General features: G+C 35.7%; 1 protein-coding gene across 4 annotated transcripts in view; it reads left to right on the top strand.

Annotated features, from left to right (window-relative positions):
• MLLT10 (MLLT10 histone lysine methyltransferase DOT1L cofactor) overlaps positions 1 to 27,849 on the top strand; it is a 124,791-nt gene that overhangs the window by 63,350 nt on the left and 33,592 nt on the right. For all 4 annotated transcript variants that reach the window (XM_062507428.1, XM_062507420.1, XM_062507412.1 and 1 more), the window contains 3 exons: positions 633 to 888; positions 2,858 to 3,427; positions 27,124 to 27,302. In XM_062507428.1, coding sequence (XP_062363412.1) covers positions 633 to 888; positions 2,858 to 3,427; positions 27,124 to 27,302 — 1,005 coding nt within the window. The remainder of the gene's footprint in view (positions 1 to 632; positions 889 to 2,857; positions 3,428 to 27,123; positions 27,303 to 27,849) is intronic.

Here is a 27,849-nt window from a genome sequence, read left to right as displayed (position 1 = left end):
GGTTGAGGAAGCAATTTGCATTGGGAGCTCAAGAGAGTTTTCATACCTGTCAGAGAGCAGGTTTGAAGTGAGTGTGTCTCAGTCAGCTCTCTCATGTGTTCTCTTTACTTGGTGGTTCTTAAGGAATTGGATGAATGGGGGATGCTTCACATGCCAGGAAACTGATTTTGGTTTGGTGTTGAGGCTATAAAGTTGTAAAATCAAGTTCTTAGATTCTGGTACCTTCAATAGTTCCCCTGCTGCTGGAACAACATTTTCAGTTTAACAAAAAAAAAGGAATAAAAATTGTGTGTTCAGAAAAGCACTAAAAGTTTATTTTCTAATTTTTAATTTTAAGCATAAAATAACGATATCCTATTTCGACTATAAAGACCTGAGATTTTTCTGTTTACCTCAGTGAAGTAAAAATTTCAACCGAAGCCATTATGCATTTTTTTCCACAAAATGTTTTATCAACTTGAGTTGTTTGCTGAAAATCTTCACAGTTCAGCTGCTGCCAATCCTGCTCTTTCTACTTACGGTAGTATTTGAATACTTCTATGTTTGTTTGAAAGAATGAGATCCTTTAAACAGTTGTTGCAGTTTTTTGTGTGACTTGTTTCTTTAATTTCTTCTCTCCTTGAAAATGCCAGACATACACAAGCACTAGCAACAACTCCATGTCAGGCTCCTTGAAGCGGTTGGAAGATACCTCGGCTCGATTTACAAATGCAAATTTCCAGGAAGTTCCTACACACGTTTCAAGTGGAAAAGATTCTTCAGAGGCTAGAGGGTCAGAGAGCAAAGGGAAGAAATCTGCAGGTCACAGCTCAGGTCAGAGGGGACGAAAGCCTGGTGCTGGAAGAAATCCAGGAACAACTGTGACTGCAGCTAGCCCTTTTCAGCAAGGTACTGATTGTTACATTGTAACACAACTTCTGCTTTGCAATTAATTGGACATTTTATGTGTGCATAACCTGAATCTTTTTTCCTCAATACTGAGAATGTTATTTCACTTTAAGGAAAAACCCAACTTTTTTCAGGGTAAAGATGTTTGTTGCTATAACATGAAAAAAAAGTTGTCCATTTTTAAAAGGCAGAACTGATACTTTTGCTCAGACTTGTTAGGTTATTCTCTTTTGCTGCAAACAGAAGTGTCTTTATGTGCCAGAAATTTAGTCTGGGGTCAACTTTATTATGAATTTGAGTCTAGATGTCTTAGCTCTTTAAGGGAATAATACTGATGGTTTTTAGTCAGTGCACTGGCTAAAGAACAGAACTGGACTACCTAATGCATGGGATGCATTGGCCCCTCAATATTTTTTGAAGATGCAGATATATAAAGTTTATAATTTTGTTCAGAGTGAAAGACCTTTCTACTTAATTGTTTTGTCAATGAAATATAGAAACAGAAGGTATGTAAAAAGTATGTAAGGTTTATTTACCATTGGCAATATAAAATCTTTTAGATCTTGCTAAAACCCACTTACATGCACTATGAACACATCTAAAAAGCAAATTTTATTATGGTATCTTTGTCAGAGTTGAAAAAAATGCTAAAAAAACCTTAAAGGATTTAAAAAAATTCCTTAATTATTAAAACATGTTATTTGGAAACACAGCAATCTAGACCTTCTATAATTTCTAGTAATTTTCAGTGTGGTGTCTAGTAACTGTCTTTTGTGCTTTGTGATGTTGCTTTTTCTTTATTTATGCAGTGAAATTTCTCTAGAGCTCTCTCGCTATTTCAGGATTTTTAACTTGAATGAAGAAGACGTGCTTTTTATGTTTAAATTCTCAAAGCTTTGAAGATTGCCTCCTGGAATTCTTCATTTAAAGAAAAATCCTACTGCAGATGGCAAACTAGATCTTTACTATGTGCATGCATTTTATTTTGGGATGCACTAAGTGATGTTAATAGAACTTATTTAAAATACAAAACAATGGTATTTTAATTTTTTTGAATAGGTGTATTTATGTAAATTGTATTTTAAATGGAATTCTTAACAGTGTTTAGTGGAGTACTAATGTTAAAACACTAGTTTTTAAAGGGCATTTTAATGTCATATTTAGGAATATTTTCTTGATGTTGTTGTCAGTCTGAATTCTGTGAAACAGTACCCATCTGTATAAAATTAGTGCATTTCAGTGCAAGTAGATGTTTGTCTTTCCCAAGAGTGCTTCATTTTCTGCCTTGAATGCACTAATACAGTGATGAAATGACTGCATTGCAAATACTGAAGAAGGAATGTAATTCTGTTACACAAAAGATCTTTATGTTTCTGTGACAGTGCTAAAGAAGTCTTAAAATGCCGATTTTGTACACCGTTTTTCACTTTCTCTCTTGTACTTTTGAAAAATATCTCTTCTGTGGAACTCCTCCTCAGCCAGGGAGAATTAAGTCCAATTGTTGTTGTCTTGATGTGTGTCAAGCCCTTGATTTTAGGTAGAATGGTAAGGAAGATTGCAGGCATAGTGTGTGTGTGATCATAGCACATTTCCATCTGCTTTCTTATTATATGTGTGTATGTTCAAAAAAACCTGCTCCAGTTTGCACCAAGTGTTTGTTATGGCTTCAAAACATCATGGATGTTAAAGTTGCCTAACCAACAAAGTTGTTACTCTTCTTTAATTAATTTTCACCTTGTTTGTGGCCCAGATGCAAATCTGAATCTCACACAGGAGTCTGAGAATCATATCCAGAAGAGTGAAGATTAGCAGGAGATCCAATGAGTTATTAAAAAAATTATTTAGCTCTTGTTAAAGATTTTCATAAAGTCCTTTCACATTAAAGTTTTTTATTCTAAGATCATTATGCCTCGCATCAATTTTCATTAGCTACAGGGAAAAACATAATTGCACTTCTTTCCTTTTTTAGGAAGCTTTTTGGGCACTCCTGGGAGCATAAAGTCATCTTCTGGAAGTTCAGTTCAGTCTCCCCAAGATTTTTTGAGTTTTACAGACACAGATCTGCGAAGTGACAGTTTCACGAATTCTCAACAGGCTTCGTCAACCAAAGATGTACATAAAGGAGAGGCTGGGAGCCAAGAGGGAGGAGTCAATTGTTTCACTTCCTTAATTGGTCTCCCTTCATCATCAGCAGCTGTTTCCCAAGCTAAAAACTTTGACAGCTCACCTGGAGACATAAGTAATTCAAGCCTTACTTCTACAGCATACAAACGAGCTCAAACTTCTGGAATAGAAGAAGAAACTGTAACAGAGAAGAAACGGAAAGGAAATAAGCAAAGTAAACATGGGCCTGGTAGACCTAAAGGAAATAAAAGTCAAGAAAGTCTTTCCCATCTTTCAGTTTCTTCTGCTTCCCCAACTTCATCTGTGGCATCTGCTGCAGGAAGTGTGACAAGCTCTGGTCTTCAAAAATCTCCAACTTTGCTCAGGAATGGAAGTTTACAAAGTCTTAGTGTTGGTTCATCTCCAGTGGGTTCAGGTAGGCATTTATTGGATTTGTTTTCTTATTTCAAAATACCTTTTTATTATTTTAGCTGTAATTCTGAGTATGCTTTTCAAGAGCATAGTATCATTTAAAGTGTCATGAAAATCACACTGGGGGGAAGAGGACTGTTGGAAAAGTAAGTTTTATTCTGTGTATAGGTGCCACTGTGCTGTTCGTGGCTGTAGTGTAGATTGACCTGTGTATAGACCTAGAGGCTAATGCAGGTTTTGAAGGTGTAGGGTGTAGGGGGAAAAGTTGCATGAAAATAGGTTCTTTGAGAATTACATTTGACAGATTTAACTTAAAAAAATAAAAAAAATGGTATCTAGTATGGATTTGATTGTCTGTGTGTTCTGTTACACAGAGAAAACAAAATTGGTACTCAGGTATGTCAGCTTTGCTGAATGTGTCAATTACGTTTTCCCAATTTAGCTTAACTGAAAATCAGAATATCTACATGGAGAATGACCAGTTTAAACATGTAAAATTATATTCTAAATCTGGACTCCTGTGCAGCTGGATGACATTTTCATATTCTCGTGTGCTATTTAGCAATTGAAATTGGCTGGTTTGTTCTTCCTCTGTTCCAAATGTTATGCACATCTGGGGCTGTGAGAGGCTTCCTGTTTCCAGTAAACCAGTGTGTGGAATGGCCTGACAGAACACTCTTACCTACCCAAGTCTTTGCTGCTCTGAAGTTTCTTTCAAAGCTTTTGTCGTATAAAAAAAAATAAAAAATTTTGAATCTTCAAAATTTTGCCCTTTTTGTTGTTACAGTGGGTTTGTGGTTTTTTTTGCTTAATTTTTCTATTTTGGGTGGAAAGAGTAATGGAGCTTGAATACTTGCTTGTGGGGAGGGTTTTATGCTTTTTGTACTGTATACTTTATAAGCAAGAGTTATAAAAATATACATAGTTCAAGGAAAAAAAACCCTGTATTTCTTTCAAAAAAAGGCAGGTACTTAAAAAGTTGATGGCAAAGCCACAATGTTTAAAGCAGTTAGGTACAGGCAAATTGTCGTTTTTATTATGGGTAATAATGGCAATAGCAGTAGCAACTAAATTTAGAAAAGGACTTTTCCTGTATTAAAATCAATGGAAAGAAATGGTATATGACAAAACTTCATAGTTCACTATTTATCTTTGTTTAAAATACAATTTTAAGAACATTTTCACCTCTTACCTGTTATGAACAGTGTGCATCTAACAGATTTACGTCTGTGTTCTGTTATTATAGTATGAACTTCTAATTCCTTTATAATCTCTTTGAGGTGGATTATGTATTGTTGTAGTTGGGGTAGGAGATAGAAGTACAAGGTCTTGGTTTGAAGTGAATGACCCGCTTTTCCCCTCTCATATTTGTTGTTGAATATTCTGCTCTCTGATAGCTCCTTGAACAGGCCCTTTCCTGTCCAGGTCCATTCTTGCTTCCTTTGTCTTCATTACACCTGACCCTTCCTTCCTAACGTGATAACGTTAAACGCTTTGCAAATAAATACATGGATGGAAATACCATGTTGGTTTTATTACTTTTATCATTATATTCAGCTTATAATTTTACATCTATTAAGTATACTTGGGTTCTTGGTGGCCAGCATTAGACTTGTCCACTAAAACAGTGATGTTTTCTAAGGATGCCAAAGAACATGGATATGAATAGATGAACAAACAAAATTTGTAAACAAAATCACCCCAGCAAAACCAAGAAAACCCAGACATACAAAACCAAATGGGATGTCTCTGAGCATGAGCTCTAAATTTAACCAGAAACTTTTGCTTGAATCAGAGCATATTTTTGTAATGCACTCTTCTCCCTCATCTCCTGTTCTTCTTACAGTTGTAGTGCTGCTCTCCTCACTTCATCTTAAGCATTTTTTGGTTTAGCAACCCAATAACCCAATTTATAACAGTTTTTTTGTGTTGCAGAAGGACATATGAGTATCACTGGTATTATTAGAAACATGTATTTTCTCAGATATAATATGCTAATGTTTCTTTTTTCAATGTGCCCACCATATTATTCATTAACAAGATTGGGCAAGTGAATCTAAATTATTTGACCCAAGCCCCCAGGTAAGATTTTTTGCATGTAAATGTAGTCAACGCCTTGATACCCCAAAGAAGCCAAATTAATAATGAGCTAGATCATACTAAATAAAGCTTTTGAGGCACTTTTGCAGGAATCTGCTCCATTTTTTTTATTAATAGTCCTCCTAACAGCAGCTATCTGAAGCCATCATTCTCTTTCAACTTTAAGAATACTTGTTGAGATCCATAAAAATTATGAAGAATATGACTTCACAAATGTATGATAATTGTGTTCATAGTTAATGTTCAAGTGAGATGAAGTGTGAAGGGAAGCTTATTTTAAAAGGTAATGCAGATTCATCATGTACTATTTATACCTAATTAAATGTGTTCCCAAAAAGTTTTATTCAGAATAAGTGTTATTAAGCTAATTTTGTAAAAATATTTGTTATTTCTGAACTTACCCAGTCCACAGGACTTCTTTTTCCTGCTTAATAAGAACAGAGATGTACCGTGAATATAGGTACATTATAAAGATATGGTATTAGAAGCTGTTACAACACATACACTCAGGTTGTATTTCAGTTGCCATGCAACAGATCTGATGTGTTCAAGGTTAAACTTCAGTGTTGAATCTTTATGCTCTTTACTAATTTTACTGATATGTATTTATAATCGGACAGGAAACATTTTATGCATCAACACTGTATTCAAAGGAATAAAATTAACTCTAAAAAAATGAAACAAAATTTAAATTGGTAGGGTGCTACAGAATTTTTGCAGTAAATTAACATTTTACTAGTACCCTCTTAAAGAAAATCCCACCAAAGTTCTTTAAATATAAGCTCATTTACAAACTGTGCTCTTTTTGTTGAGAATTCACAAGCACTGTAAGTTTATTGTCAAAAAGGCCTAAGTGAGTTATTGGAGGAGTTATATAAAGCTGATAGTGGTTCACCTTAAATAGGCTGGTTGGAGTGATTTCAGGATCTGAATCTTTTAATAGGGATGTGTGTGTTGGTTTCATCTGAACTCAACAATTTTACAGAGCTAACTTTCCAAGTCATGCTAGCTGTATTCTCAGGATTAAGTTAATTCTTAGTATCCTTCTAGGGAATAATATTTAAAGATTTCTAGTCTGGTATTGTGAAGCATTGAGAGCTTGTGTCCCTCAGCATTAGGAAAAAGAACATTTCATGTGATGTACATACCTTCTGAGTTTTGTGGAATAAGGGAGCAACGTAAAATGGAAATAATCAAGTATCAGAAGCTAACTGAAATTTCTGTTTCATGGTAGATAAAGTACTTGTGCAGTTGTCTTCCAAGTTCAGCATGGATACTTGCTGCTAAAATTATTGCAGTGCTTCAGGCACTTCTCTGCCTTTCCCAATTCTGCTCTGGATTTCAAGTCTACAGCAGATTGTATAGTATCAGCTTCAGTAGATAAGGACTTCGGGGGATTATTTGCTTCAATATTTTAATTTTTGTAAAATTGATTTTATGGCCTTATGTGTACTGTAGACCCTACAAAAGCTTATTAATTTTTTTTTCTTTAAGAAGACTGGAAAAGGTTAAATTACCAACTGTGCCTCAAAATGATTAGCCCATTGTTTCTTTGCCCTTACTTGTGTCCATATTCTCTGGAATTCCTTCGTCCTGACTGAGGCAAAATTGGAATTTGTCTCTCTGTGTTTTTATCTCTGCATCATGTATGTTCTGCCCTTAGTCAATCTTCGGTATACTCTGGTTGGTAACAGTAGACACTTTTTTGGAATAAAGGACTCATCCAAACCCAGTATTGTACTTTATTAAAGCAGTATTTCAAATTATGAGAAACCATTGATGTTTTTGGCACAGCTCCCTCTGAGTAGATTTTGTCTTGTGCAGTCAAGTTTCAGCTTTAAATACGAGTTTGCTGAATGTTTCAGATTAGTTCCATGTATTTTGTTCTGCTTTCCCATCTGATTTAAGTAGTGCTGAAACCTTTGTCAATGTTACACATGTTATACTGTGCAAGATCATCGTACCGTTAGCCTTGTTGCACTGAGGACATAAAGGAACTCTGAGTTTCAAAGTAGAAGAGAAACTTGAAATTATTCTTATTGAGATACAGTCCCCCAGTACTTACGTTAAATCTTCATGATGCTGTACTTAAAGTTTGGCTTAGTAGCTGAATCTACTGTGAGAAAGAGTTTAGGAAAAATTGTTCTGGAACAGTTTGTGCTGCTATGTTTATCTGCAAAGTGCTCCAAAGAAGAAATCTTGCTGTGTTAAAAAGCCAGTTTGTATTCAGAGGAGATAGAATATAAAGAACAAATTGATACTAATAGATATTAATGGCCTTTTAGGACTAAGCAAATAGTATAGAAAGCACACAAGACAAAATCAATGCATGGAGAATTTCATTCTTCATATTTGAGGCTGAACAGAAATGGTGTTGAGATTGGTGAATGGTGTGCAAGATTAAAATGTTAAAATTGAAGATTGATGTAGAAAACATGGAGACGTTCATCAGGTAACAGGGAAGAAATCACATGAGGTAGTAGCTTATGAAAATGGGGATTATAATGAAATGTATCCAAGTTCTTAAGTAAAATAGTTGTTATCAGAAGCTAGAGCTAGTGGTATTGATTTTTCTTGATGATGAATACCTTGTACTTCCATGCTTTTAGATTGTCAGTGTTAAATTTCACTAAGGCTTTAAAACTCATGAAGTTGTAAGCAAGACTGGCAAGTAGTTAATGTTATGCAATTAGGATGTGTCTGACAGAAGAAAGGAAGATATTAAGACATACAAAGGTGTAGTAATTAGTGGTGGATATTAAAAGTTATGGAAAATAACTTAATGGACTAATTTTATTTGCATTTTTAAATTAAAAAGTGGCATAGTAGGTATCTGCATTTCAGTTGATACAGCATGACATTTAAAATAAATTCTTGTAATGATAGAAAGTCAGCAAAACCTTGCATTAACTGTAGTTCATAGGTAAGTTTCAATTTTATTTTGATCAGAGAATTATTAAACCAATATTTACTTTGTTTTGTTATTTCCCCTTAATGCTCAGTTGGTCAGAGCATGGTGTTCATAACACCAAGGTCACAGTTTCAATCCTCAGTTCACCCAAGGGTTGTACTCAGCAATCTTTGTGAGTCCCTTCCAGTTCAGAATAGTCTGTGAAATCTATTGGAAAATTCTGCAGTTTTTGAAAAAGTCTGGTTATGAGGACAGGGTAAAATGAAGCTCTTGGTCAGCAGTACAAACCAAGAGTTATGTTGCTGGAGCTAAAGTAGAAGATTGCCTTAGAAAGATGGATGTATACTTGCAGGATAAGAATGGCCTTCTGGGGAAAGAAGGACGGCAGAGAAAAAGGATAAAGGTGATTAATCAATTGTGTCTGAGTTTCCAGTGCTGAGGCATGTTTAAAAAGGTTTTAATGCATAAACAGCAAGCTAATGAGAAAGGCAGCTCCACATTCAGAGTGTGTCTGGTCTTTGAATACTATGTGTGGTTCTGCGATTTGCTCTGTGTAAAGAAAAGAGCTGCAAGAAGGATTTCAGTGACTGGAAAAAGCACATTATTGGAGAATAGCTAAGGAGGGAGTTTATCAAACTCTGAGTATGAGGAACTGAAAACTGGTACAATGATCCTTAACCTAACAAAAAAGTAAAACGTGATCAAGTGAGAGAAAGTAATAGTTGACCAAATCTTAGTTCTGAAAATGTATTTTCTAGAAGATATAGCTTAGTTGAACATATTTACTCGATTTGCAGGTGCAGGAAGTTCTAGAGCTAAGAAGTCAATGTGCTTGCAAAGATTCTTGTGTGGTACTCAGCTGTGAACCTAATTCTGTGCTGTATTAGCTCTTTGATTTTTAAAAGAAAATTTAAGATGGTGCATCAGTTTAGCATATGAAATATTTTTTAACTGGGCAAACAATGCATATCAAAATACAGGAGTTAGTAGTAAATTTTCAGGCATCTTGGGTCTGCTAGAATTAGTTCCCAGCGTAGTATGTTCTATGCTTTTATCAGAGATTGAGAAGTTTAGTCTTTACTGCTTGCTCTGAGGGTTTCGGGGTGGTTTCTAAAAATGTGTGTTGCAAAAAATGTGCTTGAATGTAATAAATAAGAATTCCTTGATAAGAAGGATGTGGACAGAAAAATACTGAAAAATGAACCTTCTAACAGAGATTTGTTTTGGAAAGTTATGAAGAACTTCTGAATAATGATGGAGAACTGAACATTATTATACTTCAAGGTAAAAAAAGGCTGTTGTAACACTAATTTCAAGAAGGGATAGAAAAGTTACATAACAATTAATTGAAATAACTCCATATACATTGCACGTAGCAAAGTACTATATTTATGTATGATGCTAATTTCCTCCTAAAATATGACTATAAACGTGGAAGTTGAGAAGAAGCATACAATGATTGATATTTTTAAAACATGCTTTTCAAAGAGTCTGAAGCTCTGTGCTAGACTGGAATATCTTTAATTTGAGAATATTTCAGTTTACAGAAATGTTTAGAAGCATGATCATAATTTTTCTACAAAAAGAATTACTGTTCCCGGTCAAGATTTTTTTGGTAATTGCATGCTGGTAATTGCCCTATTTTTGGTTTCGTTTTTTTTTTTTTTTTTTTTTTTTTTAAGTTAATAGAAAGATGCAGTATAGTGCTTAATTGAATGGGTTGCTGAAAACAAGAAATGTTCAGCCTGTTCCACTCTTGAAATTTCCAAGCTGCCTGACTTGCCATGGAGGCAGTGTTTTGTGCATGAGATGCAAATCAGCCACCCTGCGAGTGATGCAAGACCAGAAACTCTTGGAGCACAGCTTTGAAACAAAACTTGATTTAAAACAAGGCAAAGATTTCCTTTCTCAAAAAATTTTAATATTTTTCATTTTGAGTGAAAGCAGATGGGAGTTTTTTTCTGAAGTGAAAAAAAATGGCCCAGGGAAGGGAAGTTCTAATAACTAGGACAGAGCTTCCATGTCAAGTTGCTAAGGCCTGCTAATTTCTGAGAAGATCTTGGCAGCTGTGGAAATTACAATTGTTGTATGAGAATGTGTCTGTCAGGTTAAAATAGAAATTTTGAAAATTATATCTTTAGACTAGATTCCCAAATTATGGTGAGTCGGGGCATTAGCTTCTATTTGTATTTCAAAAGATGTCATTATTTATTTATTTTACTCTGACAGTCAACTGAAAATAGTGTGTTTAAATTATGAACCTGTAATACATTTCAGATGCTAAAAAAATCCACAACAAAGCAAAAAAAAACAATATGGGAAAGGGAATGTGTATTTTCTTGACTTTCCTTTTAGGTCTTTCGTTTAATGACAAAGAAAATTTTGGCTGTTACTAATTTCAGGAGAAAGACGTAGTTTTAAACAGCATATCAAGAAGATGTAAATATTTCTAAACTGTGTGAAATACTATTGTTCTTCAAGCTTTGTTAGTCTTCTGCCCAAATACTAATTTAATAACAAATACAAGAAATTCTGGAGGTCTGCGTTTTTGCCCATACAAAATTATTTGCAGAATTGGCATCTAAACACAGTCTTTCTGAAACATAGTAAGTACCTTTATGAATACACTATTTATTAGTTGTATCTTTACAGGCAGAGAAGAAAATGGACTGGGAAGGGCTTAAAGGCTACTTAAGTTTCAGTACTTACTACTTTTGAAATTTAGCTATAAATCTGTTTTGTTTGGTAAGGGAAAGTTTTCAGTGAGGTTCATGAGCTTTTTGTAAACTGCTTGCTTTTATGTTATATTTGACCCAGAAGTCTGCAAAGTGCCTTGTATATATTTGGTGTTAGGTTTGAACTCCTGATGAAAACTAACTTACTTTAGGCCTGGGTAATCAACGTAAGCTACACTGCATGAATGAGATCTGGCTGACAGCTTTGCTACTATTGTTGTCTGTATAATGAAGAAAATAAATTGCCTTCTTTTCCAGTGGCTGATTGTCTTTGCCTATACATGGAGTGAAAGTATGTGGTATTATCATTATTACATTAAAAAAAACAAGGGCAGACAGAAAGAGAAAATGCACTGAAACTTCCAGTTTTGTGCTTAGATTGTGTTAGTTCTTTAACTTTTATTATCAAACTAAAAATAGTAATTTTAAATAGAGTGGGGGAATAAGGAGACTCTGAGAAGTAATTAAGATTTCTATCCTATCAGATGTCTTTGTTGCAGAACTTGATATTTGCTTTAGAGGTATATCCCTTTTCTGAAGATCAAGGATATATTCCTTAATTCTATTGCTGCTTGGAAAAGAAAGTGAGATACAAGTGTTAGCCTACTTGAAACTGTTTAGTTCCCAGAAACTCCTTTAAATGGCTTAACTTTAAAAAAAGGACTTTCAAAATGGTTTCAAATTAATTGCTTTTTTGTATATATATGTATTTTGAAATTAAAATATTCATCTTCTTGAGTGTGAACACTTCTCAGCATCTGGAGTCCATTACTAGAGTATGGCATTCTTTGTAAGTCAAATGTGAGATAGCAATCAGTCTTTTAACTCCATAAAATCTGTTAAAGGTGACATGAGAACATAAAAAAGTGCATGTGGGGGAGGGTAGAGAAGAGGCTTGACTATAAAAGGAGCCAGTAGGGTTTTTTACCCTTCCTTGAAAATTGTACTTTCCACATCTTACAGACTTTTGAGCTTTTCAGAAATCACATATAGCTGGAAAATAAATGATGTGTATGTGTTGATAGTTCTTAAAGCATTTTTGTCCTTCTGAAGACTGTCCAATTCATATGGCAAAATTTTTTTTTTGTTGTGGTTGTCAGTCGGAGGTGACAACACTGCAGTCAGGTTTTTAAAATTAGAAGGAAGTGTACTTAGCATTTAAATTTTCCATTTATTTGATGTGAAGAGCTGCAGTGCCAGAAGCTAAAGTGACTGAAGGTTGTCTCAGGATTATATCTGGGGAGAGACTGTGATGTCTAGAGCTGTTGTTGATTATCATAATAATTTCTAAAATTCCTTTCTCAAGTTTAAGAAAGAAAATAAAAAAATTAAATTGAAATACTAACATAATACAGTGGCATAAAAAAGACTAGTTACCTTAAAATAATTGAACTTTTCAGTGAAAGGTGTTGCTCAGGGACCAATCCATCAAGACTTAGAATGGAGAGATTCATGGGACACCCATATAGGATGACAGTCACGTTTGTATAGGAGCTATACTGCTTTATGATACAAATATAATAAGTGTCTAATTATCAAGTCCCTGTGCTGCCTTCTTAGGTAAGTAAGTAATTAATTTTTCTTCCTTAAGCGGGTTATATGGATGTGATAGGACTAAGAATAGCAGCTTTCTGAAGCTCCAGGTCACCTGTGATATTGTAGCATGTCACTTGGCACAGTGCTGCAGCACAGGTACCCCAGCAATTCTGTAGTGGAGGATTTGCAGCCAGGTGGGACCCTGGTAGCTCCATGTGCATAAAGATGTGCCTTGGGTACAGTAAGTGACAGTGTGTCCCAGTGCCTTTTCACTACATGGCATTCCTGATGTTGTACAAACATTACCTGTACCTGCACGATCTGCATGTAGATCCATCTGAATGTGAGCTCATTTTTATAAATTTCCCCAACATGATTAAAATGCAGAAAATTGGCAGCAGTAAGCCAACAATGTATTTCCAAAAGGTTACTCAGATAAAACTCTCTTTCAAGAGTATTAGGCATACCCAAAAAGGTGTTGTAGTAACTTGATACACAGGTATGCCATATACACAAAGTGTGCTATCAGAATTCTTACCAGGACAGTTGTTGAGTTGTTGCAAGGGCTTTTGTGGTGGTAATGCAAGAAATAGTAAGTGAAATAAACTATTTGTATTGTTAGAAAAGCTGCTACTTATCTGATTCTGAATTTAAAGCCATTTTTTGTCCATTTGAAACAAACTGGGATTTAACACTTAGATGCAAACTCATTACATCTTTATTCTCTTTATATATTGCTCTTTATATACTTTTTATGCAGTTTTTAAATAGAAGTCTTCATCTTTCAGTGTCAGATTTGGTAGATATGTGAGAAGGATATCCATAAGGATAACAGGAAGAAAACTGTTTGACAGTGATCTAGCTTGTTGTATATGTTTTTGTGAGACAGTTACGTGCAGTGGTAGAGGTTCAGAAAAGGGTTCTCATTAACCTAAATAGCAGGAAAAAAATTGAAAATTTTGGTCATAAAAAAGTGAATAAGCATCTGTGTTCTTTGGACCAGTATAGCTCTAGAAATCTGAGTTGGGAAGGAATTCATGGAAGCTGGTGACGGAGCTGAAGAATACAAACATGAGACTGGGACCTGTGCATGAATAATCGTCTTAGATCTTACATACTTGATTTTATTTCTGTTTCCCATTGTTTATTTGTTTTGAACATCTGTGAGATAAGAATGACTAGAGATTCCAAGTAAATGAAAAAAACCTCAACAGAACCCTTGAGCAAACAAACAAAAACCAAACACCAAACATACCTCTCATTTCCCCAATGAAGAAAGTGGCTCATAAGCTATCAATATAGTTAGCTTTCACATAAGAATGTCAAATGCAAGTTGTTGGAACTTGTTTTGTTTGGGTTTTTTCACTTTTTTTTTTTTTCCTTTCCTTAAAAGTGTGATAACTGTCATGGGCAAATGCCTAATCTGATGGATTTAGGGCTTGGTTACAGCAAATGACATCCTTCCCTAGGGATGAGGTCACTAAGCTTTTCTTCTGTTGTGGAGTAGTGGTAAGCTTAGAATGGAACTTAAGTTTTTGTATGTGTAACCAGTTCCCTTAAAAATGAGTAATGAGCAGCTAGAGGGTGGTGGCTTCCATGTAGGTATTAATGCTGAGTCATTTCATAAATTGAAATGAATGAGCTGGAAGCATCAAGGCTTTTTCTGAGCAGAACTGGTTTTAAGGAGGAATACTCATAAGGTTCTAAGTAAAGCAAACAATAAGGTTGTAAGTAAAGCAGACAGCTGCTGTAAGGATTGGATGACGAGAGGAAAGATTTAGCCAAGACTGAGAAAAGTGCGGGAGGCAGCAGAGATGGCAAATAAATGGAACAATGAGAAGTGAAGTCCAGCTATTACAGTGCATATATATGGATATAGATATAGTTACCATTCACCATCCCTAGCCTTTCTTGACACCTTAGCATGTTGGATTTAAATTTGGCTGTACAATGTAGGAGAAAACTGGGTGGCTGGGAGGGGATACTTCAGTGCAGGAGTCAGGAAAGACGTAGCTGTCAATAGAGGCAGTTAGTTACACAGGAACCAAGACAGTAGCTCTTTTTTCCTTCCAGAATAAAACACCTTTTTTCATCTGCCTTCTACTGATTTATGGAGTGTGGAAGGGAGTGGTGGTAGGGGAACAGTTCTTCTGTTCTGTGGGGAGCTTGGGGGGAGTCTAGAATGAGTTCCATCAGTCACAAGCAGGACTGATCAAGTGTTGGCCCTTCCTTGTGTAATTGGATGAGGTCTGTATTAGAACAGCTAATGTTTTGTTAGCTCTTTAACTGCATCTCTTCCTCATTTGTCTATTAAATGTTATCTTAGGGTAGTAAATTTTGCACTGGGACATATCTAGATTTGGGAATACATTGTATGTGATATTTGGATTAGTGGTGGCTCCTGTTTGGTACAGTTTTAAAGAAACAAAAGCAAAAGATCTAGCTTTGGCAGTCTAGGACCGAGCTTGTTTGAATAAAATAAAAAATAAAGAGAAAAGAAAAAACCCACCAGCTCAAGCCTCCTTCCAAACCTACTCAATAGCTCCTTAAATTTGAGAAGGACTTTCTTTAGCGTTGAAAGCAATGACGGTTCAAAATGGCTGCTATTTCTTGTGCACGAAATTGAGCATAACTGGAGAGAGCGGGTACAATTATAATCAAATAAAGGCTGTGGAGAGTAGGTGTGGGTGAAATGATTCCGCACTTAAGAGTGGCAGACTGCAGTTGCCTTGTGTCCTCTGCACCTGTGTGAGAATTTGTCTGTATAGTATAATGTGATTCCAGTCATATTAGCTCTATGCATTTTAGTAATTTTTTCCCTTTTAAATTATGAGTGGTTTTCTGTATTTTGTTAGTTCTCTGGAAACTGTTAAGAATGTTAATTAAAATTATCAGTTTCATTTATTTCAGGTTAATGCATTTCTGTCAAGAATCATACAGAATTTTGTACATATTGTGTTTTTTATGTACCACAAAATTTAAACCCCCAAACATTAGTATTTATGTTTTTTTAGAGAATACAATTTGTATGTAATGCTTTAATTTAAATATTCCGAATTTTAGAAGTATTTCCACTAAAGTAACTTTGGCTAGTTACTCAATTTTAGTCAGTAGATAAAAGTCAAAGATTCTAAATTTTATAAAATTGTTTCTTACTTATTTTTGTAATCTTTGAATATGAATGATAGAAGTTTAAGGTATCTTTGTTCATTTATTTTTTCTAAATTCTGATGTTCCAAAGACCCTTCAGAAGAGTTAAAAAAATGGTTTATGACAGCAGTGTTTAGTACCTTCCAGTTGTGGCAAGAGTAAAAAAGCAAGAGTAAAAAAGAGAAAAATAAAGCATTAAAGTCAGTTGCCCTGTTGGAACCCAAATAAGTTACTGCTGTCAGATCTCAGAGGCTGATGCTGGTAGAAAATTCCCCCGTGGGAGTGTGACAGAGGCGTTCGCCCCACTCTGGTCTGTAAAATCATTGATTGGATTACCTTGTCAAACCAGGTGTGTAAACTGAGGGCTTTGTTCCTTAATATTGTGACAGAGTGAACGAGCAAACTGAAACTGAAATAATTCTGTAGTCATGAGGTCATTATCCTGAGCAGGAGTAAGCTGGTGGGTGAAGAGGGCTGGCATCTGCATGACTGCCAGCACTCTGCAACTGGGCATTACAGTGCTCAGGTACTGTGGAGGCTGCTTTGGAGACTTCAGCTGCACGGCACAGGATGTGAGTGTGTTCTGGCACTTCAGGATCAGAGATCAGTACTCTCTAAAAACCCTAGCCTGTGAAGGAAAGGAAGTTGATGTGAGCATCTCCTGTGGTGTACCACTGGTTGGATGTTCTTTGTATGTATCTGAGTTGTTCTTCAACTGAGCTCTCTGAAGTCCAGGAGACAAAACCGCTTTGTGTTAGACTTGATTGCTTGAGTTCATCTCAATCTATCAGTGAAGCAAAACAGATGCCTTGTGATTAAAATTAGCAAGGCAACTTCCATTTGAGTTTCTAAATTTGTTGCAGACAATGAAATTAAAATCAGTCTTTTCTTGGGGGGACTGATTGCCACTGCAAAGAATTTGAATATTTTTTTGTAATACTAGCTTTAGAATACAGCTAATTGGCATATGCTGGAATGTTCTTACACTCGACATTTAATATCTAACCAACAATGATAAAAGAAATAGAAGTAAAAAATTATAGTAGATAGAAATAAATCCATTTTACAATCTGTGCTACTGTAAATGATCAGAGCTCTAATACAAGAAAGATGTATTCAGGTATATTATTGTCCACTGAAATTCCTATCTATACATACATTCTTTTGTGTGTCTGTTAAACATGATCTTAACATGAAGCCCTTTTTCTCATAACTCAAAAGCTTTTGCGAAGTTGATGAATGCCATACATAATGGTAAGTTATATTAGAATCTTTTTCAGAGGTTCATTTATCACAAAGGGTAGCCTTTTGTGGAAAAGCCTGATTGAAGGTCTGCATATTCTATGGATTGGGTGAAATACAGGTCTGCAGTGCGTCAATTGTTCAGTACTTGAGTGAAAACTTTTGTAGATTGTCTGCAGGAGCCTGATAGGTCAATAGTTCCTCAGTTCTCTTTTTATGATCCTTTTGTATGTGTGAAGTAAAACGATAACAGTTTTATTCCAGTTCTGAGATTCTTTTCTTTAATTTTGTGAATAGTGTTTTCTAGTCCTTCTTCTGTGCTCCATTCATAGGTGTGTTATAGTGGTGTCTACCTCAGGCATTCTCCCACTTCCCTTCCTGACTACTTAAATTACTACAAGTAATGCATGTGAAGGTAGCCTTGTTTTGTCCATTCTTTGTTCTGACAGCCTGATGCTGCTCATTTGTGTCACTGATAACAGAACTATCAGTTTCAGAGGGAGCAATATTGAATCTTTAATGTGTCTGATGGCTGTTTCCTTTTAGTATTCAGCATTGGCTTTGTACCCCTGCTTCTGTATTCACTCATAGCCAGTGGAAATTAAATATCATACTAAATTAGAACTTGGTTTACTAGTTTGTAGGAAACAATCATAGCTGTATTCACAAGTTACTGGAAGATTTAAAACTCTTTCAGAGAGCTATTTTTAAAGATTATAAAGTTTATTTTTCAATGTGATATTTAGTTCGTATCAGCTGATCTGTTAATAAAAATTGGAAATTTTTATCCATTTGTGCCAGCTGCAAATAGGAGTTTTCTTACTGCTGTGCATGTATGTTAGAAGAGCAGTGCTATATGCTTTGCTAATTGTATTGACTTGAAATTCAGCCTATGCAAAATAATTTAAATATTTGAAACAGCATGGTCAAGTTTTTTGCATTTTAAGCTAGTAATCATTATGGTTTTATAGAACTTTTGCTTTTTGCACTGTCAGAGCCATGAATTACACCTGTTAGGCAGAAGTCTAGAGTGATGGGTCTCTAAAATAATAAAAATTTCAGTATTAACATTAACTTTATGTTTTATAGTCTACACGTGGTGAGACATATTGAAATTTCTCTAGATTTGCTTTGCTTTAGTAAAATAGGTTTAGCTGTTTTCCCTTTTGATATAGGGTTTCCCTCTCACTCTCCCAGGTATACAGTGCTCTGAACCAGCTTTGAGATGAAGGAAAGCAAGCTCACCATTTTTCTGAACAAAAATAAAACATCTGAAGGGTATCTGACAAAGTGTGCTGAATTTGGACTTGGTGAGTTTCTGCTGTCTTGTAAGCAGAGCCCTTTTTACTGTTTAATGTTGAAGAGGTATAGATTCAGAAGAGGGTGCAGAATAGAAATCGATGGAATGCCATTTGTGACTTCTTTCCACATTGCACTTTTTGTTTTTTAAACTAATGGTGTAGATAGTTGAAGGGCATGTATTGCCAAGCAGAAGTAATGCTTTATATGACTTACTGTTGTGGAACAACATAATGGTAGCTAAGTGTTTGTTTTAGAATGGTGTTTGGACAGTATTTATCATATTAATTACCTTCTTTTGGGATGGTTGGGTGGTGGTGATGTTTCATGATACATTCTGAGGTTAAGTTGGTTACTTTTTTCCCCTCCGTATTGCCTTTCCCTCCTTCCCTCCCTCCCCCCATGGTGGTATTGTAGGGCTCTTGTTTCTTGTAGGGCTTTCTCTCTCAAAGTCACCCCAGGATAGTCAGGAGCATATATCTGGGTGAAATCAATGAGGGTAGGTGGAAATTTTGATATGACTAGCAAGAAGAAATCTTGTCATGTGTGTTTATATAGGATGAAAAGAAAGTATTAAAACTTTAGATAAATATTTAAATAAAGGCAGATAATTTACTCCAACAGCACATTCAGAATATGTGTCGGGTAATGCTGAGGATTGTAAATGTCACTGTCAGTAAGAGTTTTGGTGGATTCTGTGTGAAAAGCTTGTTTTTTCATTGCACTTAGTTTAAGCTGACTGCACATCAGCAATAAAGTACTGAAAAGAAAACCTGTGAGTTTTAGTTTGAGTGGAAACAAATACAAGTTTGAAACAGAGAGGTTTATTATGAATAATTTTGCTATAAAGGTGGGCAAACTCTGTCAGTTGAAATTTGGTGCTGACAAGCTCTGAAGAGGAAAGATAATAGCTAAAATATTGAACTGGTTTGAAAGAATCTAGTCCTAAAGAAAAGGACTAGAAAATGGAGTCATGAAAGCTGTTCCATTAAGATGCCTGCCTTAATAGAAAGGAGTCAAGACACTTCAATACAGGCAGTGGAACGCTGCAGTTTTGTCTGTAAGAGACTTGTTACACTCAGTGCTGTGTTTTGCAGTTGTATAGTCAGCTTCTTATATCTTTCATGCTTTTTTCAAAACCTTTTTCTAAAAACCACGAAGTTTGCAGTTGAGAGATGTAAGGTTGTCACTGCTGTTCACTGTGTGGTAACAATGTGCTTTGTCCTTCCAAGTCGTACTCTGGGCCTTAGAGTCAAACTCTTTTGACTTGACCTTGCAGTCTCATCTCATCTTCTGTGGATCTACCAGTGAAAAGGAACAAGAGGGGTGTGTGTATATATATATATATATATATATATATATATATATATATATATATATGTATATGCATATATATACATATAGAGCATACATGTCTCTTGGCAGTTTTAGTGCATACTTTAAAAAAGACTATGAGAAGCAATGATCTGATTACTTTATGTTAGGGATAGTTGTAAATTGTAATGTTTGCTTGTTGCCTTTTTCTGGTTGCTTCAGTTCTTGCTTGTTCTGTCTTCTGTCTGTTTCATACTCCTGTTGCTGTTTTTAGGTCTTTGTTACTGATTTTTCTGTCATATGTTGATTTTTGAGTTACAGTGACAAGAGTCATAATACAGAACAGACATCCGTTGTGCCAGTCTCAGTGCTGTGCTTGTTTTTAGAATAAAACATGTTTCCAAAGAAACTTCAGTTCTGTAGCCTTGGCCTCTCTGTCAATGCAGCAAAATTCAGTATATATGATTTTTTAAACAAGATAACCTAAACTAAACAGAATCTGTACTGAGCATGAATTAATATGTTTTAATCTAGCCCAATTTGGGCAGAGTATTTCAGTGTTGATAAAAAAGGCATCTGCCTGTGTTGAAGCTTGAAGACAGTAGTACTCAGCTAAACCGTCTAAATTGATAAAAACAAAGAATAAGAGAAAGGCAAATTAAATAGTCAGCTTGAAGTACTTCTGTTATGCACATTTTGAAGTACTGAGTCATTACTGTTTGGTTGTCTGATATTGCAGTCTTAAGTGTAACTATGTGATCATGAGGTTCTAGAATACCACTTGAAAGCTGTAACTGTTGCTAATGACAGCTATTTTTAAACCCTCAGAAATTTGGGCAACAGCTGTCCCACCTTCCCCCCTGCTCCCTCCCTTAGAAGACAGCAGCCTCAGGTCACTGGAATCCAAAAGGGAGAAACTCCCATAAAAAACTACTGTGTTCATAGTGAGGAGGAATCTACTGCTTCCAGTGACTCAACAGCACTGAGGTAGATTGCTGTCACAATGGTTTGAAGCTTTGCTATGTTTTCAGAAATCTTAAGCAAACACAGTAAATTTTTCTGAAGTCATTAAGAAATGTAGATCACAAGTCATGCTCCTGTTAATGAATACTTATTAAGTGAGCCTAAAACTGTTTTGGTTTTAGTTTGTTGTATTTAAGTAAGTTAAGCTTGTATGTATTGGCTCACTGTTACAAAGGCGAACATTTTAAACATTAAACCTCAAAAAGTTAAAGTCTTTATCAATTGTTCTTACGTATCTGTTTAACTTTTTTTTTTTACAAAGACCTTTCTGTGCTGTGGCACACTTGAATTACAGGTCTTTTTTGTGGTTTTGAGCATATGTGTCTCAGATATGATCATGGGTCACTTTTATCTTAGTATTCTATTCTAGAGTACTTGAAAACTCTATGACTCATGGTAGAACAAGCATGAAATTCTTAACATGTCCTATTTCATAAAGCTAAATTAATTGTGAAACATAAATAGGCAGTTATAAAGCATTTCAAAGATTATTGTGAGAAGTCAGAACATCTGGAGGAAACAAGTGAAAGGCATTTTCTCCCTGTGTCTGGCATCTTCCACCCCCCAAAAAAGACTGCACAGTTTAATGAAGGTGTAACTTTGCCATGAGATACATTGTGAGAAGTTTCAGCTGCTCAGAAAGGATTGGAGGGTACTCATTGGGGCGAGGCTGGAAGCATATTTAAGGCAATATAATAGTTACAAAGACAATTCTCACACTTAAAGTTCATACATTACAGATCTCTAGAGGCTGGGAGAACATTTGAGGAAAGCATTATTGCATGCTTGCCCTTTTTTGTACTTTTCCTTGTGTGGCTGTTATTGTTTGTTGTTAGAGATGGATATAGTGAGCTAGAAAAACAGTAAAGTTCTCCCTGTCTTCCTAGTCTAGCATGTCATTCATCTGTCTCCTTGTGTCACCTTCAGACCTTTTTTCTCAGAGCAAAGTCATCTTGGGTGGGCTGTGAAAAATGTGGGTTTGAGCCCTTCTGCAGTGGAGGGCTGAAGTGTAAGACCTGTATCAGCTCGGATTAATTAAAAATGGGAACATGACTGCTGACGTGAGTGGTCATCAATGAACATGGAATCAAGTGTAAAATCCCACTGTTCACTCTAGCAGCTGGCACTAGCTGTAGTAGCTAGTAGCATTTCAGTAGCACATGGATTTGTTCTTATCCTTTGTCCTCACCCTGTTGTTGAAGACATTTCTGATTGATTATAGATAGCTGTACAATTGGTTTGACCGTAGGGATGGGAGTCAACATCTGCTGGCTGAGCTGCCAAGGATTTGGGGTTAATTGTAATGGAGTTTGATAGCAGATTCCAGGTCTTTGCTGTATATGTAGGTGATATGATCATGGATTCACCATATATGTATCACATTGCCTATGCTGGATTGTGTTCTTCAGTTGTCTCAAGGTTCTTGTCAAGTGCTTTGGTCTTTGGCTATAAATCCACTCTAGAGTATTCTCAAAGGGAATAATTGTAGCAGTCTGCCTTCTGTCAATAGGCATAAAACTGGAACAACTGTTACAAAACAGTTGGAAAAAGCAATTTTCGAAAACATGTACACTTGCACTTTGTATCTTCTCCCCCCGCCCCCTCCCAGCAGTGTGCATTCTTTGGGTATTTTGAGTCTCTTTTTAAACTTCTTCCTCAGTTATGGAGAGTACTCAGAATGCCCTTTGTGAAAGGAAGCCATTGACTTTTGATCTGTGACAGGCTGCTGTGCCTCCATCAAAAAAAGGATGCCCAGTCACTGAAAAGGAGGGAAGTGTGGCTTGTTATCTAGCTGCAGATCAGTAACTTTCATTTCCATGCACTTCTGTAACTGTTACTGCAGAGTCTTGTAGTAACCTATCTGAAAGTGAACTCTACCACTTTCTTCATCCCCAGCAGGAAATTAGTATGATTATTTGATTCTTAGATTTCAGATTTCTTCATGAAGGAAACAGATTGGCCCTAGCATCCAAGCTCATTATCTCATAAATTTAAGTGAAATATTGTTGCTACCTTGGCAGTTTCAAGTGCAACTTTCTTCTCCTTTGGCAACTGTCAAAAATAACATGTTTTTACTTGCTTTTGTTTTGCATTAGATTCACTTCAGTGTATGATCATGTTAACAATAACATAGTGGGGTTCTTCTTCCACTGTTAGCTTTGTACTGGAACAGACATGTTCTTTCTTGTGTGATGGAACTTAATCAGTTTTTTGTACATGTTTAGTTACTAATGAATGGGCTGCTTTATGCAAAGATATTTTTTCATTTTGCACTGTATAGGAAGTTGCCATGGGTTTAAGGGAGACGTTTTGAGCTTACCACATGAAGTGAAGGTACTGAAAATGTGCTTGTAGTTTCAATTTGTGTTAAGAAGTTCTTGTTCTTATAACTCAATACTTCCTTTTATTTCTGCTGTTTCTACTATGAGTTCCCTTGAGGTTGTTGTCCCAACCCCATGCCCATTTGTCCTCCCCCAGGTAGGAAGGTTTTGTAGTTCTGTGCAACTTCTGTGGGCCTACAAGTTTGCATTTGAAAAATAGCCTCTTTGGCCATATTCTTCTTATTCCTGAAGTTCTGACAAAATGCTAAGATGAGCAGCCTATGACGGATATCTCAGATAACTTCCTCTTTTCAGAAATGTTGTAATAGTTTCAAACTTGTGACCTACAGAAGAAAATACAGCTTTAGGGAGACCATTTTACAGGCTTCCTAAGGAAGCAGTCTAGATGTTGTCTCTCTTGATTCTGGCTCACAGTAAGCTTTAAGTCTGTTGTCCAGTTTGCAGGAAAAAAAAAGTGTAAAACACATATATTCCTGTAATAGGAATGGATGGTGTATGGTTAACAAAAGTAACCAACCACTGTCTGTTTTTTATCTCTTACTGGACTGGGCAGTCAGCAGCATAAGAAGGGGATGTAAGAGAGTTGGATAATGGGGGGGGAGGGGGAGGGGGGAGGCTTTAGTACTAGAAAATAAGAAGTGAGAATTTCATAGCTAGATACAGAAATTGTGGTGGGAAAGCTTAGTGTATTGTTGTCATCTCTGAGGTGCAACACTGTGGAAATCCAGGATTTAATCAGTTTTGTTAACTCCTCTGCTCATGGAACTGCTTATTTTTGAGATTTTGAATAAAACCACTAAAATTGTTCTGTGTGCCACCTGGTATATTTTGCTAGCTTTGCTTTAAGGCTATTTTAAATGTCACTATTCTTGAAGTGGTTTTAGATCCTCTGTTACTGAATTTATCATTGATGCATAAATAATGCATTTTTTCCAGTCTGCATTATCTGATATACTCCCTTATCTATATACTACCTTTCTGTGCTAAGCAGGCTGTTATTTGTGGGCCAGAGACACTTTTAAATGTTTTTTCAGCTGCCTTTTTGTTAAACCTTTCAAGCCAGCAGTGTAGGCTACATGTGCATTTTATCTGTTAGAACCTGAAGTCCATGTTCTGCAGCTGTGTTTGTGGTGTCATGCACAGTCAGACTTTACCTGAACAGTGTTGTGTCCATTTCCACCTGGAGCTGAAGAACTGTGCTCTGGTTAATGCTGAAGACTGTATTTGATCATGCTGTTTATGCTGCTGGCAGATTACACACTGCCATTCATCATAAGTTACAGCTCTTTGGCTTTTCAATAATATAAGAAGGACTTCAAGGTGGTTTGTTTGTTTAAAACATTAATGTAGTTTACAGAGATTTGCTCAGGTTTTTGTTACTATTCCTTCCTGATCCAGAAAGTGATTTATCTCTCCCCAAGCCCCATAGGACAACTTAGTATGTTAGAGACATTTCAAGTATGTACTGTGTTGGCTTTTTTAATATGATAGATGCATAGTTTTTATACAGGTATTTTTCAAACAGTGTGAAAATCAAAAATTTATTTAAATGTTCAGCATACAGTTCTTATTTGAATGCTGCATGGAGTAGTATCTTGGTTGCATGACTAGTTTCAGAAGGTGCATGTACTTTATGTGTTAAGTAAGGGATTGCTAAATGGAAATATTTATCCCAAAAAGAGTGTACTGATAGGTCATATTTGTCCTGTATTTCATAGCAGAAACAAATAGTGTTTTTAATGCTAGTAATACTACTATACTACTACAACAACTGGCAACAAATATTTGCTTACCTCATTCCACTGGCAAACCAATTTGCTGCTTTTCTTTCTTTTGAAATATTCTTTTGCCTGTGATTTCATAACTATCTGCTTGTATTCCAGAATTTTATTTTTAAGAGGAAGAATAAACCTTATAATTAAAATAGAAAAAGCAGAAGCTCTGCAGTTATTAAATATGTAAGATTTTTAAAAATTAATAATAAATAAATCTATAATAGCTTTAAAATTTTGGAGCTGTTTTCCCTTTCTGGTGAAATATCTTTCATTTTTAGTACTTGTCTCTCACCAAAAATTTTGTTTTCTCCTCTCATTGCTGTTGATGTTTTATGAGAGTGATAGTGTTTGTGGTGATGAGCTCTTATGGTTTACTCACAGGTGTTGTGATATTTCATTATTTTTATTCTTAAAATTTATGGTTCCTGAAGCCTGATAATTCATGAGAATCTCATATTTTCAAGAAGGTTTGTATATTTAATCGTTTTACTGCATTCAAAAAACAAAGGGTCAAATCTCATCCTTTTTACTGATTTGAAATTATTGATTAAAAGCAACTTGGAAAATCTTTTGAGGATCTGGGTCATATTTGTGTTTTCGTGGTTGTAGTTATGTCACAATTAAGAATAGACTCAGTAGCAAGGCTGTTTGTTAATCATGGTCGTTTTGGTGGTATATAGGGACGAATTAGAACAGGATCCATAAAATGGATAACTGTCTAGTTAGATGATCCAGCTAAAACTGGAAAAAGATCAAAGCAAAGTGAACACTTGAAGGATCTTAACTGCTAATAAGGCTGTAACTGTCGGTTTTGGGGATGGTGACCAAAAAAAAAATCCAAGGAGGGGGCAGTACAAATGGTGAAGATACCAAGGTCAGTAGGAAAGCAGAACAGGTGTGGAATTTCTCTATGATGAAGAGACTGGGGAGAAGATAAGTCACTAACGTTGGTTAGGCAGGAAGAAAGTGTTGTCGCAAAGTGTCTTCAGCTGCTTTTTCGTATCTTCTTTCTCTAGTGGGTCTGGCTGATTTTCTCTTCCATTTTTCTTGACAGTTAATAGAGTCAGGGAATTTAATTTATGCATCAGTGTTTGCATATTATGTGTGGGTTTGGATGATGATAGTCTCCCTTGACTGTCTGTGCTCAGAGGGATATCTGGGTGGCGAGTGGTGTTTTAACATTGCGTATCTTCTTATTGTCACTGCCTTCTTCAAATCATTACTTGTATGAGTGACAAACTAGCTCCACCCTTTGCCTTCTAACTGGCATTTCAGTTCTGTTGCTTTTTTTGATCTAACCATGTTCATTCTACTTCTGTTTACTCCCTGTGGCACTCTTCCTCTAACTGCAGTTCAGTGCTACCATGCTTGATATTCCTTGGCCAGCTGACAGCTCACTTATCTAATGCACGTGGAGCCTAACGGTTTCATAGACAGGTACTACTTCTTGTCCTGGGCTTCTGGTCAGTAGGGTTTTTTTTCCCAACCTCTATAATGAACTTTACCCTGCATGTAGATAAACAGAAGTAATGGCTTCACAGAGGGGTGTGAACTCTTTCTATTTAAATTGCTAACTTACAAGTCTGACTAATGTTAACGTGTTTAGTCGTTTATTTGTTGGCTGTTCTAGCAGAAATGTTAGTCAAGCATTCGTTTAGATCATGGATGGAATTATAGTTCATGAATAAATGAAATATCACCAGTTCTATTGGCAAATCTGAGTACCTTGTCCTCAGACTTGCTGTCACTATTTTTCTGAAAAAACACAAGCAATTCTTAGTTGCCAAAATTACAGTTTTGAACAAATGTATGTTGTTTAGTAACATTTGCTTTAAAGTTAAAAAGTATTTTTTCCATTTGTACGGTGTGTGTTCAGTTACATAGCCCAATACTTCATTCTTTGCTTAACAGCAATACATTGAAAGAACAAACTCTGATAGCAGACTCAGTTGAAGGCAGGCATTTTAGCCAAAAATTCTGCCACTATTAATATTTGAGCAGTTTGTAATGCACATAAATATTTGATTTATCACACATGTTTTACAAAAACTTAGAAGTGAATCAATCTGTGTTCCCTGAACTGTAGAATGTTAAATGACGAGAGCACCTTTATCAATCAGCATGGTTAGAATTTCTACACAGGAGCTTTCTGCATTACGTATTAAGTGATCTTGTTTGTCTTGATTAACTTTCTACTGCATATTTACATGGTTACTAAAAAACGGAGGGGGAGAGAGAGAGATGCATGTAATCGTTTTTGTAATTTTTTTCAGGTATTTTTAGCAGCAATGATGTAGCAGTATCATTTCCAAATGCAGTATCTGGCTCAGGATCTAGCACTCCCGTTTCCAGTTCTCATTTACCTCAGCAGGCTTCAGGCCACTTGCAGCAAGTGGGAGCTCTATCACCTTCAACTGCGCCTTCTATAACTACTGTTGTTGCTGCAACTCAGGTAAACTATCACAAGAGTTTTAAGATAGAAAGCCATGTTACTGACCTGCTTAATTTCAATGTTGAAAGAAACCATAATTTTTTTGGAAAATAGGTTAATAAACATTATATTTATTGTGAAATGTTGTAGTGGCTGGAAGTTCCCCATAGTATTACATAGTCTTAATTTGTAGATTTTTTAAAATGTAGTCTGAGGAAATGCTTATTAATAATAATTATTATATGACTAGTAGCATAAATGCTGGTTGCAGTTAATCAGTGTTCTAACAAATGTTTTATCAGAACATAGGAATTTAAAAAGTAAAATATGTTAAGTTTTCTGTTTTTTATGCAAAAATGATGGTATCAGTTAAAAGAGTGCTTTGTTTGAGAGATTTAACAAATGGACATCTAGGCTAGCCCTGGCAAAGAGATGGCCAAGGCTGACATCTTGGTGACGAATGAACATTGACATATATGTTATAGTTTTGTATTTGAAAAGTCATGCTAATGAAGATCCATAGTTCATGTTTGGTGGTGAAGGAGTAAGGGAGGCATGGAAGAAGTGC

Source organism: Cinclus cinclus, chromosome 1, assembly GCF_963662255.1.
Source record: "Cinclus cinclus chromosome 1, bCinCin1.1, whole genome shotgun sequence".
Lineage (NCBI taxonomy): Eukaryota > Metazoa > Chordata > Aves > Passeriformes > Cinclidae > Cinclus > Cinclus cinclus.
Note: the sequence above shows the minus strand (reverse complement) of the source record. Positions and strands in the feature narration are given on the sequence as shown.